The sequence below is a fragment of the Mobula birostris genome, chromosome 31, assembly GCF_030028105.1.
Source record: "Mobula birostris isolate sMobBir1 chromosome 31, sMobBir1.hap1, whole genome shotgun sequence".
Lineage (NCBI taxonomy): Eukaryota > Metazoa > Chordata > Chondrichthyes > Myliobatiformes > Myliobatidae > Mobula > Mobula birostris.
In genome coordinates, this window is record NC_092400.1 from 31,345,403 (window position 1) to 31,366,651 (window position 21,249).

Below are 21,249 nucleotides of genomic sequence, written 5' to 3' on the forward strand. Positions count from 1 at the left end.
TGTGTGTGTATCTAATGCTTGAGGTTATTGTGACTGATTCAAGTTAAGCCATACGAAAGCAGTAACTAGGAAATCTCACTCTCCTGACTCCATGTTTTAAACTTCTTCAACACAAAGATAACAATAACTTATTAACTACAGTTTCTGTTACTATAATCACATATTTAACATTTTGAATATAGTCAGGTAAATTTACAGAATTACATATTTACAATGGTAACACAAAACCTTTGAATAGTCAATAGTTCTAAACACCCAAAATATATCCCTTCTTTTACTGTGTTGAGGGATGGGTCAATAAATATACAACTACCCAGAAGGTTAAGTGACAAAACAGATCTGTCCTGAACAGTGCATTAAACAGCAGGGACACACCCTTAACAATTGCTAATGTGCTAATAGCAGGAATGTTCATCTATTGTCTTCCCCTATGTAATTTCAATGAACCAGAATCAGAACCACAACTCAGTTAGAACCCAAGATTGGTTTCACTTCCACAAAGCACCAGAAGTTAAATTGTATACAGGTTTTACTTCCCAAGGACTGGTCTCATTTTCATTAATCCATAATTATGCAATCCATAATGTCATAATTCCAGAATGACTCCTAACAAAGGTCAGGAAAAAGAAATAGACAATTTAGAGTGAGGTGAAAGGAAGGTATAGCTCAATATCATCATCATCATTAACCTAAAAATGATTGTTGATATTAATGATGAAATGCCTAATGCATTTGTTCTGCAATATCTAACAAGGGGGTTCATTACCAATGCATTAAGCATTAGGTTGTTATATCCAGCCTACTAATTTATAGTCAGATATTTCATAAAAGTAACAGCTCAAAGTGCTCAAGTCACTGCCCCTAAGAAACCACTCTACTGACGCGAGTGAAAATGTCATTAATAGTAGGTTCAAGCAACACACATCAAAGTTGTTGGTGAACGCAGCAGGCCAGACAGCATCTCTAGGAAGAGGTACAGTCGATGTTTCGGGCCGAGACCCTTCGTCAGGACTAACTGAAGGAAGAGCTAGTAAGAGATTTGAAAGTGGAAGGGGGAGGGGAGATCCAAAATGATAAGAGAAGACAGGAGGGGGAGGGATAGAGCCAAGAGCTGGACAGTTGATTGGCAAAAGGGATATGAGAGGATCATGGGACAGGAGGCCCAGGGAGAAGGAAAAAGGGGGAGGGGGGAAAAACCCAGAGGATGGGCAAGGGATATAGTCAGAGGGACAGAGGGAGAAAAGGGAGACTGAGAGAAAAAATGTGTGTATATAAATAACGGATGGGATACGAGGGGGAGGTAGGGCATTAGTGGAAGTTAGAGAAGTCAATCTTCATGCCATCAGGTTGGAGGCTACCCAGACGGAATATAAGGTGTTGTTCCTCCAACCTGAGTGTGGCTTCATCTTTACAGTAGAGGAGGCTGTGGATAGACATACCAGAATGGGAATGGGACGTGGAATTAAAATGTGTGGCCACACAAGATCCTGCTTTCTCTGGCGGACAGAGCGTAGGTGTTCAGCAAAACGATCTCCCAGTCTGCGTCGGGTCTCGCCAATATATTCCACCGAGATGCAGCACAGAGCGTCATAGGAAGTCATTCCTGCCCGTGGCCATCAAACTTTACAACTCCTCCCTTGGAGGGTCAGACATCCTGAGCCAATAGGCTGGTCCTGGACTTATTTCATAATTTACTGGCATAATTTACATATTACTATTTAACTATTTATGGTTCTATTACTATTTATTATTTATGGAGCAACTGTAACGAAAACCAATTTCCCCTGGGATTAATAAAGTATGACTATGACTATGACTACTATGACTATATAGAAGGCCACATCGGGAGCACCGGATGCAGTATATCACCCCAGCCGACTCACAGGTGAAGTGTCGCCTCACCTGGAAGGACTGTCTGGGGCCCTGAATGGTGGCGAGGGAGGAAGTGTAAGGGCATGTGTAGCACTTGTTCCGCTTACAAGGATAAGTTACCAAGTTTTGGAATGTAATTGATCTAGTTAATAGAAACTGCTGTCTTCTCCTTCTCCATCAGGATCATTTTGTAAGTATTTACTGTTCAATAATGCAGGAAAATAATCAACAAAAACATCTGATCAAGCACAATTATAAAAGACCATGTCATTCAGAATCAGAAGCAAGTTTATACATGAAATGTGTTGTTTTGTGTGCAGTAGAATAGAGCAGGCATAACAAATTACTTTGTTACAATAAATAAATAAACAAATATTTACCATGAATGTTACTATAATACTGCATCTTTAATATGCTAGTAGAAATATCCCGATGCCACTATCTCAAATAACAGTATTTCGTGCACAGAATTATCTAGAGTAGAATTTGAGGGACATGATATCCAGTCAACACTCAAGTTCTATAAAGGACAGGAAGTGTCATGACCATGAAAAAAAAGAAATTTAAATATAGACAAGGTACGTTTAAATAAAGGTAACAACAGCCTCTATATTTAGCATGAGAATCTGGTAAGTCAAATTCAAGTTTATTGTCATCTGACTACAACCAAATTAAACATTTTCCTCTGGACCACAGTACACCCACAACACATATCACACACAGCACATAAAAACAAAATATTGCCACAAATAAATTAATAAAATATAATTCAAAACTGAAGTTTGCACCAAACTTCCAGCTTCCACAGGCAGTCAAATGGCTGAGCAACCACTTGCTGAGATTCCCGAGTAATTACATTAAGGAATCAGCTCTCGAGTCTTGTGCCACGCTGATACTAGAGCAGGAGCTCAATATTCACAGGGATTCAACGGGGACTGCCAGGATATGGGGAAGAAAGATAAGAAAACTTGCAACATTTGGAAAATATTTTGATATTTATTTAATGTTCTGGTTATTTTAGTGGTTTTAGTACATGTATATTTTAGTTCATAATTAATTTCATTCTTTATTTCATTTTTAATAGTCCCAAACGTTTTGGATGTCAGAGCTATTTAGGAAGATTTAAAAACTTTGGCTGATTTTATCAACTGCCAAATGCTGGGGAGAGCTTTGCCAACTGTCTAACGCCTCCAGTAAACTTTGTCCGGACAAAGCTGTGGCCTCCTGCACTTGTCACTCCATTATGCTACAGATTGCCTTGACACCACTCAGGGCTTTGTGTTCAACTCCAGGATTGCCCAGACAAGCAAGATCTAGCTCCCAAATTCAGCTGATCTGTTAAACCAAGTGGTACCTGTGGGTGGTGAATAGTGGTAGTAGGCAATGGAAATCCAAGATTAATAGTTCAGTAAAACAAAAGGCACTAAATTAATAAGTAAATACTACCTTAAATGGTTACAATAACATTATTTGAAAGACTTAGATGATAAGGTATGACGTAATGCCTATGCCATTTTTATAACTGTATCAAGTTCAACCAGCATTTACTCAAAAAAAATTCAGCACCACATATGGTACTTCTTTTTTTATCTTTTAAGAGGGCTTACTCCATGGCAGATACCCTAGCATTTGTATAATTGAATCTGAATGTATTAGGTTAACCATAAATATACACAAGACCAAATAACAATTCCAGGGACATTTCTATTTAGTTTTTCCTGTTCATTCTCACAGTTCTGAAGTTGGATAAATATTGGATTCCCTGAGCCATGGGAAGGTTCAACAGCTGGATAACAGATATCAGAGGAATGAACGTCGGGGCAGAGAGTTGGGAGAGTTCCAACAATTTTAGAGCACACTGATCTCCTCACCTTGTTGTTGGTGTGAGAAGACAGATACAGTACTTAACGTGTGGTTTGTGCATGAATACGCTGCATTAGAAAATCAGTTCCTTGTAGCCTTGGCCCTGAATGGGTCCACAAGGAACTTCTTCATTGTGTATTTTCCCCATGAAGAACTTCTAGCCCAATGAGTTGATAATCAGTGGCTCAGCAAAAAGAGTAGCAGTGAAATATGAGGAGGAATTAGTAAAGAAGATGGAAAAATATATTAGATAAACATTAATGGTTAAGGCTAAACAAGAAGGGAGTCTATGCATATCTTTGTATGGTAGGCAAGGGGAAAAGAAGTCAAGCTGCAGAAAATATAGGTCAACCGTGAAATGAAATCTTTCATCATCTGTTGGACAGAAGGGTGAAAGGGATAAAGGAGAAGCTTGCTGGTGGAGAAAAAGAGGGCATCTTTTTTAAACTACTATCTCACTTTACATGTACATACTGAACCTTTAAGTCAGAAACAGAACAGAACTAAGGCAAGGTGCTATCTTAAATATCAACTTAAACCTTGATGAGTATTTTGTTCATTTCAGAAATGCTGCGCATCAGAATTGAAATAAACTTTGACCTTATCCATTTGCACGACTGATTTTGAGGTTCCACTGTATAATGGTGGGGGGGGGACTTTAATATCTGCTCTATTTCCACAGGAGACCAGTTGTAGCTCCATACTGTAAATCAAATAAAACAACAATAAAGATTGGTACTCACTGAATTACACTACTCAGTGAGGAAACTAACAAAGGATTGAAATTTTTCCTTAGAGTTCCATTGTTATATCATCTAAATGCAGGTTGGGATCTCTTACAGAAAGTGTTCATCTGAAAAAAAAACACCAGTACCACAAAAGAGGGGAAAAAACAGAATTCAGATGCCAACTCAAAAGCAAAATGAATAGGAATGAGATTACTATTGTACAGCATATCTATCTAAGAAGGCAAACAAGCAATTTATTGTAAATCATTGTGCAATATGGCAATATGATCAGAAAATGCTGGTAATATTTAGTCGGTCCAGTAGCATCAGTGGAAAGAGAGACAAAGTGAATGTTCTTGATCAGAGTCCCTTTGTCAGAACTGGGCTTCCAGCATTTTATGATTCCCAGGATCTGTACTTGGAAAAAAAATAACAACAGTGGAATCAGACTTGTCTGCAGAGTCCTGCACGGTAGAGTGCCCTGCCAACACTCACCGTCTGGGGTCACAGAAGAAAAAGGGGCGTTGAATTATGAAAGGAATTGTATTTAAGCATGATGCTCATAAGAGTCAACAGCAAGAGAGAGAAAAAATAAAAATTAACACACTTCAGTTATCAGTTATATATGCTTAATTGGACACCTAAATACAAAGACACCTAAATTATCAGCCCAAAGTGTATATAGAATATGCATCCTTTAAAGGTCTGAACAAGTAATAGTTAAGAGGAGAATTTTTCAGTACTGAAAAATTATAGCGGGTTGTATTGTGTCTCACTCGGAATACTACTGCTGGAAGATTCTCTCCTTATGTGGGTAAAATATGTAAGTTAGTACCATGGCTTTCATGTGATTACAGTAATGCCATAGGCACACATTTCCTTTTTTGCCATGTACTGTTCTGTGGGAAAGAATATGCATGAGGCTAGACTTTCCAAACACACAAAATAGGACAGGATGGATGTTCCTAAAGTTTATCTGACAGGAGAGCTCCACCTCGCTTAGAACTGCAAAAGAAAACTTCACTGAAATAATGTAAACACTCCATAAATGGAAACATTACAAGTTCATAACAGGAAACTGCTAGGCAACAGAGGAAAATGTTTTCCTCTTTAACATGACTATTCAAAACAGAAGATACCTTTTGTCATGTTTAAAAGGATGACTGATTGTGAATAAGTCTTCCTCAAGTATCTTGACTGTTGTCACAAGAGAAGAACCAGCATTAAGAAAGGTTTCCTCCTGATTTGCTGTGAAAATGAATAGCTATTGTGATAGTGGATTTAAATTTGGCTTTAATCTCAAACCAATGCTAAATTTACAGATCTAGCCAGGGTAGAAGCAGAGTACTACAAATAGTAAGGGCAGACCCTATTTGCTTAGAGGAAATTTATGAAATATTATCACTGCAAGGATATTCAGTAGTTATATCAACAGAAACTATTATTGTCTTCCATTAGGCTTTGTGATTGAACAGCCTGTTGGCAGTTATAATCTAGACACATTAAGAACAGCTATGCACAAAAACAGCAGAGTAGGGATATTGCTGAAAGGACAACATCACAGCATAAACCAATGTCTTCAGAAAACTTGCAGCATATTATGTCATCAAGGGTTGTGCTTTGATGGTCAACCATACAAGCAATTTAAGTGTGTTGTGATCATTACACAATTGGAATGTATATTTAAATTACAAACTATCATATTCCGTAAAAAATGTTAATTAAAAAGAACTACGTTGTGCCCTACAGAATGATAGTCCAAGTGGTTTTATTTTATTCAATATTGCTATAATCCTACCTAAATTTGTAAAAATTCAATAGACAATAGGTGCAGGAGTAGGCCATTCGGCACTTTGAGCCAGCACTGCCATTCATGGTGATCATGGTGATCATGGCTGATCATCCACAATCAGTACCCCGTTCCTGCCTTCTCCCCATATCCCTTGACTCCGCTATCATTAAGAGCTCTATCTAACTCTTTCTTGAAAGCATCCAGAGAATTGGCTTCTGCCTTCTGAGGCAGAGCATTCCACAGATCCACAACTCTCTGGGTGAAAAAGTTTTTCCTCAACTCCGTTCTAAATGGCCTACCCCTTATTCTCAAATTGTGGCCTCTGGTTCTAGACTCCCCCAACATCGGGAACATGTTTCCTGCCTCTAGCATGTCCAATCCCTTAATAATCAATGCATGTTCTAACTGCTAAATGTATGACCTTGTGAAGAGGTGCATAAATGAGGTTGATTTATGACTTTGCAAAACAGTGTATTAATTGAAGGAACCTCAGAATTACTCAATTGAGTTTCTTTGTTGCCGATATATAGTTCAAATTGGAAGTCAAAAGATATCCCCTATCACTTTAGTGTCTCAGTTAATTAAAAAGACAATGACTAAGTCCTGGATAACTTTCTAGCTTGCATTGTTAAATGAAGAGCAATAATGAAGTGATAAGCAATGACCACCTCCATAAGAAAAGTCTAAACATAAATGGGTAACCAAAGGCAATAAATGGGACCAAAATTATTGATTCTATAACCACTGACTAGATACTTAACTGGACCAGCTGCATAACAAGTATAATGGCAAAAGCAAACCAGAAGCTCACTAGGTATTCTATGAATGACTCACTGCCTGATTGTCCAAAACCTCCCAAGGCACAAGTCAAGAATTGGATGGTATCCTCTCCATTTGGCTATCCAAATTCAGCTCAAACAATGGGCTTGGCCACTGCAATTCATTTGTCACCAAAATAAGACTACAATGGATGCCATTTCCCTGACCCTACGCCAACCTCTGGAGCATCTGGACAGTAAAGACACTTAGTTAGACTATTGTTAATTACACCTAGGCCTTCAATACTATAATTTCCAGTGATCTTGTTATTAAACTTGGGAATCAACACTTTCTTCTGCAACTGAATCCTCGACTTCCTAACTGACAGACGGCAATCACTAAGAATAGAGAGCAATGCCTCTACTACAGTTATTCTCAACACTGGTACTCCACACAGTTGCATTTTTGGCTCCCTACCCTACTCCCCATACACTCATGATAGTGTGGCCAGATTCTTCTGTAACTCTATCTACAAGTTTGCAGATGATACTACCATAGTGGGATATATCTCAAATAGCGATGAGAGGACAGAGCCTAGTAACATGGTGATGTTTCAACAGCCTTTCCTTCAATCTCAGCAAAACAAGACAGCTTGTCATTGCCTTCAGCAAAGGGGCAGTGGACATGGTCCTGTCTACATCAATAGTATTGAGCTTGAAAGTGTCAAGAGCTTCAAGGTCCCATAAGCATTCATCACCAATAGCTTTTCCTAGTTCAATCAGAGAGATACCATTGCCAAAAACTCACCTGTGCCTCGACTTCCTCAGGGGGCAAAAGAAATTTTACATGTCATGTTGACCCTCACCAATTTGCATTAATGCAAGATAGAAAGCTCCTATCTGGATACATCATGGCTCAGTACATCAACTGTTGTGCTCATCACTACAAGAAACTGCTGAGAGATGTGGACACAGCTCAGCACATCACGACAACCAGCCTCCCCTCTATGGACTCTTTCTATACTTCTTGCTGCCTCAGTAAATCAGCCAGAATAATCAAAGACTCAACCCATCCCATATACTCTCTCTTCTCCCCTTCCCCATTGAGCAGCAGATACAAAAGTCCAAAACCTTTCTCTGTAGCTGTTACACTTTATTCTGCATTCTGAAATTGTTGTACCTTGCACTACCTCAAAGCACTGTATAACAAATTGATCTGAATGAACAGTATGCAAGACAAGCTTTTCACCATTCCTTTGTACAATGGACAATAATAAACCAATTCCAATTGTCAGTAAGGGTAGCATCATCCATTTGATTTTGCCTTCTCTAAATTCACCATGTATGCAATATGTACTATCTATATATATGACAGAAACTTGCCAAAGCTTTCTCGGTAGCACACCTCAGTCCACAGTTGCCACTTTGAAGGCAGTAACAGCAGGTACATGGGAACACCACCATCCCTCCAAATTATTCACCATTCAAATCCCTCCTTAAAAGCACTCTCAGAAACCCTTAACCTAATAGACCGCATTGTTTCAAAAATATAGCTCACTAAAACCTTTTCAAAAGGAATAAGCCATAAACAAAGAATTGGCTTTGCTGATGACACCAAATTTCGTGAAGGCACAGAAATAAATCTAATACTAGCACATGTAACCTGTAACATATATAAGAGACGAACAAAACTAATTAAGTAACCCCTTCTTACCAGTTAACTCTTTCTGCTTGGACTGAGTTGCTGCATTCCTTGCCATCTGAGCATTGTATGTGATCTGATTAAAAAAAATAAAATGCATTATTATCATAGTTAAAAATTCTTCAGGCCTTTTCTCCACCAAAGGGATGTTAACATTTGAGATCCTTGTATGTTTTGGGAACATGCCAGGCTGAAAAGATTCGTTGTTCCAAAGAAACAAATGCTTTTATTTGGCCACCTACATTCAATTGTGGATTGGCAGCTGACTTTTATTTACTGATGCCAAACCAGGACAATTCTTCAGCCTTGTTTGGTCATTCAAAGAGACATGTGGCATCTTGGTGGTGTCAATTATCTTTGATATTTGTGAGTAGGTCTTTTAACGGAGGCCGCTAGGCATCAATAAAACTATCAGAAATGACCAAGGCAGCAGAAAAACTGTGTAAAAACAATCATGCAGCAACAGAATACAAATGTGGAACCTCTGTACTTCTCAGTGGAAATGTCATTTTGCACTAATAAAGCGTTCAGCAAAATGATCAAGGAGATGGTTATTCTTTACCTTGGTGATGGTATGTAAACAGAAGTTGAACTGATTGTGACAACATACTGTTCACTGAAATAAAGCAGTAGCTGAAACAAATCAGACAAAACTGTTTCCCTGGATTAACTCAGTCTGGGTTCAGACAGATGAAAGGAGGGACAAAGATTAAGACAATATAGAAATTTCCTGCTACCCTCTTGGGTCATGCCCTTCCCTCCAGTAAATACAGAACAATTAAACTCTTCTAAACGTTGTTTATCTTTCACAGAATCTGCTTGACTTGCTGAGTGTTTCAAATGCTTAGTTTTCTTTATGCACATTTCCAGTAATATAGCATTTTTAAAACTTTCACTTAAGGAATTGACACTCTACTGAGCACTGTTACCGGTGATACTTTCTGGATACCTTGTCATCCTAGATACAAAAATTGTACAACATGCTCCAAGTATTACCCTTCCATTTCACAATGTGGACACATCAACATCTCTCAAAATCTGTACTGTGTCCTTCTGGCTATACTTTCAAAACTCAATTAGTTTTCCTAATTGCAACCAGACAAGCTTGTTCTCGACTCATGCCACACATGCATACTTTCCAGGGTTAATCAAGAGCAGCTGGAATACTTCTACATGCAGCTTTCCTATCAGATGATGTCTGTCACTGCACATTTTGTTTTAGATTTTCTCTGAATGAATATCAGGGAATAACTAGTTTAATTTTGTCATTTCCAATTATTTTCATAGTTCAAAGTAAATTTTATTATCACCATATACACCCTGGCATACTCAGCAAGGTCTATAGAATAGTAACTATAACGGGATCAATGAAAGATCAACCAGCGTGCAGAAGACAACAAACTGTGCAAATACAAATATAAATAAATAGGAATAAGTAAGGATAACATGAGATAATGAGATAAAGACTCCTTAAAGTGAGGTCATTGGTTGTAGGAACTTTTCAATGATGGGACAAATGAAGTTCAGTATAGTTATCCCCTTTTATTCAAGAGTCTGTTGGTTGAGAAGTAGTAATTGTTCTTGAACCTGGTGGTGCGAGTCCTGAGGGTCCTGTACCTTCTGCCTGATGGCAGCAGTGAGAAGAGAGTGTGACCTGGGTGCTAGGGATCTCCGATGTTGGATGCTGCTTACCTACGACAGTGTTTCATGTAGATGTGCTCGATGGTTGGGAGGGCTTTACCCGTGATGAACTGATCTTCAACATGCTTTATAGCACTATGGGTACCAGAACCTCACATTACATTTCATCATCTATTGTGGATTAATTTATGTATAATATCTAGCAGTGCTATCCTTTCTCATCCTTATAAATGACTGAACCTTGACCACCTACAGGTTTGACTTACGTGGCAGCAGGGTAGCATGAAGCCTAGCTGAGCTGCTTCGCTATACCTAGCACAGCTGGGTGGTAAATTCTGGCCGAGCAATAGAAAGAAAATTGGGAGAGAGTTGATAATGGACGATAATGTGGACAGAATAGGTTACAGAGAAAATAAGTGGAGGGATGGGATTGCTCTATCAGAGTAGCTGTATTTTGATTTTGATTTTCTTTTGCCCAATAGTTTAATTTATTATTATTATTAATAACAAAGTGACTCCTATGTTACAGCTCATCTTGGAAATCTCACCATTTTATCATTTGTGAAGCAGGTCTCCCCTTGTTTCTTTTCACTGGCTACTCTTGTAGTTGAAGGGATATTGTCATTTATGTCAGAATGCAGCCTTTTCTGGACACCATTCTGGGAGCTTATCTCTGCCTGGGGAACTGCTGACTCCATCTTTGGTGCAAATGTGTTCTTATCATTGACGGCAGAGGAACAACCATTTTTTCTAAGATCAGCATTTTTATTCTTTGCATCGTCATCTTCTGCTATGTTTGATGAGTTGTCAAATGTTTTCTGTAATGCTTCATTATGCTGCGTTTTAATTGTCCAGTGGGTTTCCGATGTGCTCCCAGTATTTTCAGCTGTCGGTCCTCTATGGGAATCCTTGCTGCTCTCAGAACTCCAGTCAAAATCTGTGCTACAGATGAAAGGAGCCAAACCAGAGGATTCTGTTCTCAGTCCAGATGTTTGAAGTGATTTCATTGAACTATCGTCAATATTTTTCAGTGGATCAAGGACAACAACCATACCCGAGGCCATTTCTGTAATTCAGAAAATAAACATTGTTTTAAAGACAATTCTGTATGCATTTATTACAATGCACGGATAAATACATGTTACCTCCATTTCTATCATGTTCTACAAGATTGAATGACCTACAAGCCTGAATCAACAATGCAATATGCACAGTGGTTCAGGAAATGCTTTGAATATGTATCATATTGTGTTCTATTTCAGAAGAAAGAAACCAGCACCCAGCAGTTCTAGTTTAAACTCTCCCCAATGGCCTTAGCAAACTTCCCTGCCAGGATACTGGTCCCCCTCGGATTCAAGTGCAACCCGTCCTTTTTGCCTGCCCCAAAAGTCGTCCCAGTGATCCAGAAATCTGAATCCCTGCCCCCTGCTCCAATCCCTCAGCCTCACATTTATCCTTCACCTCACTCTATTCCTATACTCACTGTCGTGTGGCACAGGCAGTAATCCCGAGATTACTACCTTTGAGGTCCTGCTTCTCAACTTGCTTGCTAATGCCCTGTAGTCTGTTTGTTGTCCATTTGGTGTCCATTAATGCCTTTGAGAACCTTGTCCCAGTGACAAAATAAATGTAATTTAAGTCAGTGGGAGCAAATCACATATCTTGTATCAACAAATGCACTACCAGACTCACAAACAGTAGCATTGTACATATTTCACACTTTACAAATACTTGCAGCTGTTCAGCAATGCAGGTACATCATACATAGACAGTAGACAATTCAGTACACTAAAGCTCTTCTCTATCACACTCTCTCTCTCGCCACACACATATTCTAAATCACATCCAAGGAAAGAAAGCAGTAGCAGATAGTGGGAGGTACACTTTGACCAGTAGCTCAGATGTCAGGATACAGTGCATTAAATCAGAGGCCATCAGACTGAAGATCATAAAGTCACAGAGCTCGCTATTCAGCACAGAAACCGGCCCCTCAGCCCAACTCATCCATGACAAAAAGGTTGCCCAAGTGAGCCATTTGGTCGATATCCATCTAAATCTTTCCTACCCAAATGCCTTTTAAATGTCAGAATTGTATCTGTTTCTACCATTTCCTCTAGCAGCTTGTTACATATACTTAGAACCTACTGTGAAAACAAGAATCATCCCTCAGGTCCTATTTAATGTTACCTCTCTCACTTTAAACCTATGCTCTGTAGTTTTTTGTCTCCAGTACCTTGGGAAAAGACTTTGGTTATGTCTCTCATGATTTTATAAATCTCTATAAGGTCACTCCTCGGCCTCTGACACTCCAGGGTAAAAACCCTGGCTTTTCTAACCTGTCTTTATAACTCAAACCAGGTAACATTATTATATTAATTATTTTGTACCTTCTCCCATTAATTGGTATCCTTCCAACAGCGGGACAACTAGAAGTGTACACAGTACTCAAAATGTCACATCACCAATATCTTGTACAGCTATCACATTACATCTCATATCCTGACTGCAATATTTTGACCAAATTAAGGAAAGCATACCAAGTGGCCTTTTCACCACCCTGTCTACCTGTGTTGCCGATTTCAAGAAACTACATACCTGCACTCTAGGGTCTCTCTTTGGGCCCTACCATTTGCAGTGCAGGTTCTACCCTGGTTTGCATTACCAAAGTGCAGCACCTTGCATTTATCCAGATTAAACTCCATCTGCCATTCCTTGCCTACTGGAACAATTGATCAAGATCCCATTTAACTAATTCTATGATGCATTGTTGAAAGAACTGTCCCAAATGCATTCTATGAGCTCTTTTCCCCAAACTACTACTGAAATTTGATTACTTAGAGTGCTTTGCACGAGCAAGAAGGGAGGCTTGGGGAAAGTACGGCCCAAGATATGGGCTGCTGGATGGTAAAAGTAGCTCGAGCTCAGCTGAGGATGAAATAATTGTCAGCATTCACTTGATTTATGCACAGCAGCACTTCCATGAAGTATTAAAAAATCTAAACAGGATGAACACTAGAAGGATGGAGGTCAGATTCTAGTTTGTGCAAGCTCATTTCACAAAAGTCCACAGCTTGCAGTGGTCCATGGAGTATATCAGCGGAACATTTAATCTGTTCTGATCAAAGCTCAATCTAGTATCATTAAGATCCTTGACTCCATTATTTCCAACACCTTTGGAAATAATGTATAAATATGTTTTTAAACCCTCCATAGATTATCTAACATTTGCTTTCCTGTAATTAATTGAAGCAGTGAACTTCACAAGTAAAGTATTGATGCTATGTGAGTTGCACAAGTTGTCCCTCTCAGAATGAGAGGAATTTGCTCCTTCAGTAACCAATTAACCAACTCTCTAAAATGTCATAAGTGAAAACTTTTATTTTCATTTAATTTTAATTGCCTCTATAATTCCTTTTCTAAACTTATCAACTTTTAGAGCAGGGGTTCCCAACCTGGGGTCCATGGACCCCTCAGTTAACAGTAGGGGTCCATGGCATAAATAAGGTTGGGAACCTTTGTTTTAAACAATCCTTAATACCTCTCCACAGAGCAAAGACATGAATCACTGGCCTAATGGCTCAGTTTAAATTTCTTTCTGTAAATACACTCTTGTAATACATTTTGTTTCTTTATATATGCTGGTGCTATAAATTCAAGGTAGTGTTGCTTTTGAATGGCCTGATCAAGTATGACAGAGGATTGAAATTTGGACTTCAACTATAATCTGAATATACATTTCTAATTAGGACAAACAGTATTACCCCAGGGGTCTTCCACATAAAGGCAATGGATAAACTACAGCTCCCAACAGATCAAAAACCTGCAAACAGCTTAGTCAATAAAACTGAAATGTGTGCCGAGCTGTAATTAATTAAACCAGGAAATAAAAAAAACTGAAGGTCACACAATACATGCAATACAAAAGACATAGAACATAACATAGTACAGTCACTTAAAGAAAGGAGGACTTATCTCCTGATTAGAAATAAACTAGATTTATCAAACAGCAGGAAATTAATGGCAACGAGTCTCACTGAACAATGTTTAGCTAGTGCATATGCACATTCACAACAGTGACTTTTTACATGGTTGTTCAGCTTACAATATCAGTTTTAACTACCACTTACTTTTTGACATTGCTTGAGCCAAGTATAAAGTGCATAGTAAAAGTGAAATGGCTGCTTTTAATAAAAGACTAGACAGGAATTGTTCCGAACTACGTCACAATTGATTGGTTTTCAGCTATACAGTACTCTCAAAAGAGTTTTTTCCCCTCGGAAAGGAAACAAAGCAAACACAATATGTACCATCAAGCTCACTTTGACCACTGCTCTGATTCCGAAGATCTTGGATCTGTGCTCGTATCTTTGGTCTGGGCTCCAGGTCCTCCGTCTCCGCTACCTAAAGGCAATAGACTTTAGTTGGTTAATACCTACCATATGAAAGGAAATACGAAAATATAAAGTCTGTCTCATTATGAAACATTTGATACAAAATACTTTACATTTTATTTACATGAATTCAAAATTAAATATTCATAATTTTCACCTAGCATTATTTTACATCAGCTTTTTTTCACGAGAAGCAGGATTACAGATCTATAAAAAGTTAGGCTTGGGATGTGGCTCAGGAATACTGGTCTCTTGGAAACTAACACGATGACACAATAAAAACAGATTTTAGTACTCCCAGACTGCTCATTACAAAAGGCAGGTAGCATCATCTTAATGTAATGTATGTAATGTAATAATCAGAAAACAAAGATTTTCCACTGCTATAAAAAATTCATTAAATTTCTAATTAACCTTTAAGAAATTATGGTGAACTATCACTTAAAACTATTAATTACATATAAATTATACATAAAGTCTGTACTTAAAAACAAATGCATTCCTTCTAGCTATCTTTAACTAATTAAATTACCAAATAGCTGAGCCATGTAGTTTAAGTTAAGCAAAGTTCCTGCTTGCTAACTGCATAGAGTCGAGGTAACACAAACTGCCTGAATCACAGTCAGAAGAACAGCACAGCAGTGGATCATTTCACCAACGACCTGTACCATTGCTGGACTCTTCAACCGGAGTTATTAATGCTGAACCCATTTTTACAAGCAATATCTATACTTTCACTTAACCTAACAACATCAGTGTAGGAAAGAGTTGAAAATTGTGAGGGACAGGATTGTCATGCATATCTTTGGTCGAGAGGAGATCTGATTTGACTAATTTGATTGGATGTTTCAAAGAGGTAACAAAAAGTATTTTGATGAGAGCAGTACGACTGATATAGTTTACACAGACCTCATTGATAAACATGAGAAAACCATCCAAAAATGTTTGAGCGCATGAGATCCAAGGTAAAATGGATACAACACTTGTTTAAAATCTGGAGGCAGAGGGTGAAGTCAGAAGGTAGTCTTTAGAAACTTGTAACATGTGTCTATGGACTTTAAGAAAGGGAAATTGGGAGAACACACACTAGTCCTTATTGACAGATCAGCAGTGGAAGGGATGAGCAGCTTCAAGTTCCTGGGTATCAACATCTCAGAGGGTCTATCCTGGGCCCAATATATTCATGCAGTCATAAAGGAGGCATGCCAGGAGCTCTATTTCATTAGAAGATTGAGGAAATTCTGTATGTCACCAAAGAAAGACTCAGTGGAGAGCATACTGACTGGTTGCAACATCACCTGGTATAGAGGCTCCAATGTGCAGGATTGCAGATTGTAGACTCAGCCAGCTCCACCAAGGGAAGAACCCCCCCCCCCCCACTACTGCGGACATCTTGAAAAGGCAGGGCCTCAAGGAGGCAGTATTCACCATCTTCTTTTCATTACTACCACTGGGGAGGAGGTACAGGAGCCTGAAGGCCCACACTCAACTTTTTAAGAAAGGCATCCTCCCCTCTACCATCAGATTTCTGAATGGTCCATGAACTCAAGAACACTATCTCACTTTTCAAAGTTCAAAGTAAATTTATTATCAAAGTATCTATATGTCACATATACTACCTTGAGATTAATTTCTCCTTTGGCACTATATTTTGTAACAGAGTAATTTTTATGTGTTGCTGTAAAACAACAAATTCCATGACACATGTCAGTGATACTAAACCTGATGCTGATTCTAATGGTCTATCGCAAGGACTGATGCTGAGATCCTTTCAGTTGTTGTGGAAATAAAACTAACAAACACATTAAAATTCAAGATTGTTTATTGTCATTCTTCACTACCTGAGTGTAAAGGAGAATGAAATGATTGTTAACCAAATTAATAATTTGGATATGAATTTTGCAGTAGGATTGGCTAGTTCACAGGTAAAAAGATCACATACTTTGGGAGAACAAGTAAGAGTAGGCAATTTGCAAAAGATAATAGAGGATATTGATAAACAGAGGGACATTGATGCAACATACATAACAGTTGCTGGTGAACGCAGCAGGCCAGGCAGCATCTCTAGGAAGAGGTACAGTCGACATTTCGGGCTGAGACCCTTCGTCAGGACTAACTAAAAGAAGAGCTAGTAAGAGATTTGAAAGTGGGAGGGGACATTGACCCACATGCTGAAGAATCCCAGGGCAAAGAGCATAGTGTAAGTACAGGAAAGTTAGGGTACACCATCATAAACTACAACAGGCTGCCACACTTCAGGAAGAATGGGATTGCATTGGAGTAATTAAGGAGGAGATCCACCAGAATGTTTTCTGGTGAAGAGGAGAGATTGGTTAGGCTGGGTTAGTCTTCCCTGGAGGAAGGATCCTTGATGGAAGGATCTGATAGAGATACTTAAAATAAATCATTTTATTTTATTGAGATACAGCATGGAACAGGTCCTTCGAGCTGTGCCACACTGCAATCTCCCAATTTAATCCTGGCCTAATCACATGACAATTTACAATGACCAGTTAACCTACCTACCAGTATGTCTTTGGACTGTGGGAGGAAACTAGAGAACTCAGAGGAAACCCACGCAGTCACAGGGAGAACATACAACTCCTTACAGGCAGCAGTGAGAATTGAACCTGGGACCCTAGTACTGTAAAGTGTTGTGCTAACCACTACAGTACTGCACCAGCCCAAAATTACGAGGGTAGACAGTATGAAACTAGAGGGCCTAGGTTTAGGGTAAGGAATAGAGAGGATCTGAGGAAAGATTTTTCATGCAGTGGGTGACTAAATGTGGAAAGCACTGAGGATGGAGGCAGATACTCTCATAGCATTTAAGTAGTACCTAGACAAGCACTTGAATCGGCAAGGAATAAAAAGCTATGAAACACTGACCGATCATCACCAGACATGCTGGTTGTTAAATTAAACAATTCCTCTGAATTGCCCCGAGGGTAGGTGGCTGGTAGGAGAATCAGAATGGGCATGTAAGAGAACATTTACAAAGAAGTGAGGGAACAGATAGAATTGCTCCAATATCTGAAAGACATGTGATAGGGCAAAGGGCTTCCTTCTCTACCATGAGGAAATATGAGAAACTTGGAGGTCCTTCATATTAAATGGGAACTTCTCCCAAGTCCTCTTTAACCCTCTGTTCCTGCGATAAAGGATGTGTTCTGATGAAGGGGCTTTGACCTGAAACATTTCTAATCACAGATTCTGCCTGACCGACTGTGAATTTCCAGCATTTATGTTTATGTTCTGCAGTTCTATTGTCATCAAATTAATTTTCTGGAATTCATTACCCATTAGCAGTGAGGAGCCGCAACAGCATCAACAGCAACTGTCCTCAAGGAAGGGCACTTAGAAGTAGATGGCTTTGCTGATGACCCCAAATCCCATGAATGAATAAAATAAAATAATTATTTTTAACTGTTTTTTATATATTGCCACCTACTCTTGGCAACATTCAAGTAAATCTTCACTTTATTCTACATTAAAAAACCCAACTCTTTTTGTGATTTTCATTTACAATTTTTTTTGTTTTCATGTTTCAGAATGCTACTACAGGTAACACTCCTGATGTTTTAGGGGAAACAAAAACAACCAGTAACACATTAGATGTTACACTATTGGAACGAGAAAACAGACTAAGCACATCCTGGTGTGATTCACCCAAACTCTGACATAATTTCCTCAACATATTCCATAAACATGACACATTGATGACTTACTATTACTAACTGGACGAAAGGACAATGGCTTTGTTATTTATACACATTTCAATCGAGAGTCTATATCGTAAGTTGTAAAATTGTACAGTATTATCCCTGAGAGATACCATTTTATATATTTAAGAAAAAGAATCACAATACAAGACTACAGCGCTGGTACAATCTGGTACAGATCAAGGCTTTCTGTGAATGGAAAACCGGGCATTCACATATCCCTCACTTTGAGGCCAGACTGTGACTAATTATAGGGACTCAAGATACTTATGACAATGGACTGTGGTTCATTCCATGCTCATTAGTTGTAAAGTTGTTCTTCATTGGGAAACTCATGATGTTAACCTTGCTCTCCCCACTGTATTACAGGCAACCCATCCCTGTTTTCAAGACCTGTCACGACAGTTTATCATGCCTTTGTCTTTGCTGATGCCTTCACTTTACAACTTCCTAAAGGAAGAAATCAATCCCAATGATTTCTTAAAGCAAGAATATCCATCCCAATTTTACAAGTTTTTAGTGACTTCCAATTTGACATTAGTGCCAAATTACATTTGTTCAGTGCATAAAATATGGGAAAATTCTGATTTCAAGGCATGCATGATTTTAATGTGTTTTCAGTTTCAAGATACCTGGGTATATCTCACCCGGTGGCGAATAAAGACCAAGTTGGATGGGTGCAAAGCTTGCCAATCAATTTTACTCCACCCAATTAAAAAGTGAGCTCAGTTGAGGATAGGATCGAGTTAATTTCAATGCCTCCACTTAAATCTGAAGCTTGTGCTGACACTGAACTTTCCAACTTTATAATGGAAACTTGGGTGAGATAGCAGAGGGTAGTTAGTTCTATGGAATCATTTCTCAATAAGAATGAGAGGAAAGAGGGCATAAAAACTGCTGATTTTTTTCAGTGCAGAAATGTTCCAATTATTGGTTATGATCTCTGAAAAGTGTAATCTTTGCTTTGCTTCAAGGGAAGAATCATCAGTTCTCAGTTGTTATATTAACGTTGAGGCAAAACCTTTATTGTTTTTTTAAGTCAATCATTTTTAGTTTAAGCTGGAGGCCAAAAACTGCAAGAATAGGGATAAAATAAAATCCCAAAGTGATTTTTAAAAAGTATGAAGACGCACCATGCTGATAATCAGCGCAAGTCTGTTGCCAGGAAAAATATCTAAATATGCAGGGCTTTTTTGGATGTAAAAATGAGCTGTGCTTTGACCTCTGATCTTACTGGGCAACAGCTCATTAGACTGAAAGAAGATGGGAAAATCTACCACATCCCAAGGCAACCATGCATGCTCAGAAAAGCAGCAGGTATTCATTCTTCAGACCTACCATTCCTATTAACAATGGCTGAATGGAAGAAACTTTTCTTTTAAGAAGTTCAGTATTATTACAATGGAAGCATATTGTACTCCAAATTAGCATGAAGAAACCCACACAAAATGTGCAAGTTTAATTAGACACTATCCATAGTACACACAGATGGTCAGTATATAATTTTTATTTGAAAGTTACCAGATGTAATGATTCAGATCATAAGCATCATAAAAATGCCTAAATATTTATGTAATTTTAAAATCCCAAATACGTTCTGTGCCGCCCAGAAACAGATTAAAATTAGACATAATTATTCACAAGTTTACCCAAGAATACTGACATCTCACACTATGAACAGTCTTCTATCCCAAGGATAGCCATAGATCAGACATAATTAAATATAACCGGATAAATAAAGTAATAAATTTATCATCTGTAGTTTTATTTAACAATCTACTAAACACAAATTATAACGAAAAATGGGTCACAGATTAAAATTTCGGTCAGACAATTTGGTGCTCATCTTTAGTACAGTATATACAAATAACTAGTTATAAACCATTCATAATCTCCTTAGAAAATCTGACTGATCTAATAAAGTACATTATATCCAAAACATTCTAGAAGCAGATATACATTGGAGCTGATGTTGAAATCTTCTCCTCCACATAGTTCAATTCAATACAAATATCAGGGCTTTATTTTTCAGCATTTTTCTCATTATCCAGCCATCCTTTCCATATTCTTCCATCACTCATTTAATTCTGCAGCTCTACTGATGTCGGTTGCCTTCTGTTACTGCAGTCAAGTTGCCAGATTTATTTGGCAATTTAACCAAATCACACAGTATACCAGACCCAGGTTCTACAATCTATGAGTGGTTAAAATTAGCTATCTCAAGGAAGATTAATGAGGTTTTTAAATTCTATATATCAATGCTCAACAAATTTATTTCTTAACAAATTGTCAATTATAATAATTTAAAATATTTTATGTTAATGAAATGATGCAGACTACAGACCATTATAGAACATAGGAAATAAATTTAATTCCACTGAACAAAGCATATGATCTTGGTGCCTTTGGTTGTGGTAGACCTTTAAATTTTCTGCATGGTCAGTACTTGTTCTCAACTCACTTCCTTAGGCAGCTCCTCTATAGACTCTTAACATTGGTACGAAAGAGGAAATTACAGTGTAGAGCCTTGGCATTAGGGGCTTCAAATTAGTAGAGAACACTGAAGAGATTTCACTTATCTACCCATTTAATTTAGAAGATTTCCTCGAGACAATGATGAGAATATGTTCAATATCCATCACTACTTCAGAATCATTTCAAGGTTCTAATCACTCTTAATAAGCTCCAATGTATATGCTACTTATGTACGTCTGACAGCAGAGTCCTGAAACAGGCCCTCTACTTCAACTCCATTACTTCAGGAGATTATTAGGGGGAAA

General features: G+C 38.3%; 1 protein-coding gene across 4 annotated transcripts in view; it reads right to left on the bottom strand.

The window, feature by feature from the left end:
- Positions 1-21,249, bottom strand: part of smtnb (smoothelin b) — a 276,940-nt gene that overhangs the window by 112,759 nt on the left and 142,932 nt on the right. For all 4 annotated transcript variants that reach the window (XM_072247879.1, XM_072247880.1, XM_072247882.1 and 1 more), the window contains 3 exons: positions 14,664-14,757; positions 10,905-11,422; positions 8,728-8,791 (listed from right to left, as the gene is read on the bottom strand). In XM_072247879.1, coding sequence (XP_072103980.1) covers positions 8,728-8,791; positions 10,905-11,422; positions 14,664-14,757 — 676 coding nt within the window. The remainder of the gene's footprint in view (positions 1-8,727; positions 8,792-10,904; positions 11,423-14,663; positions 14,758-21,249) is intronic.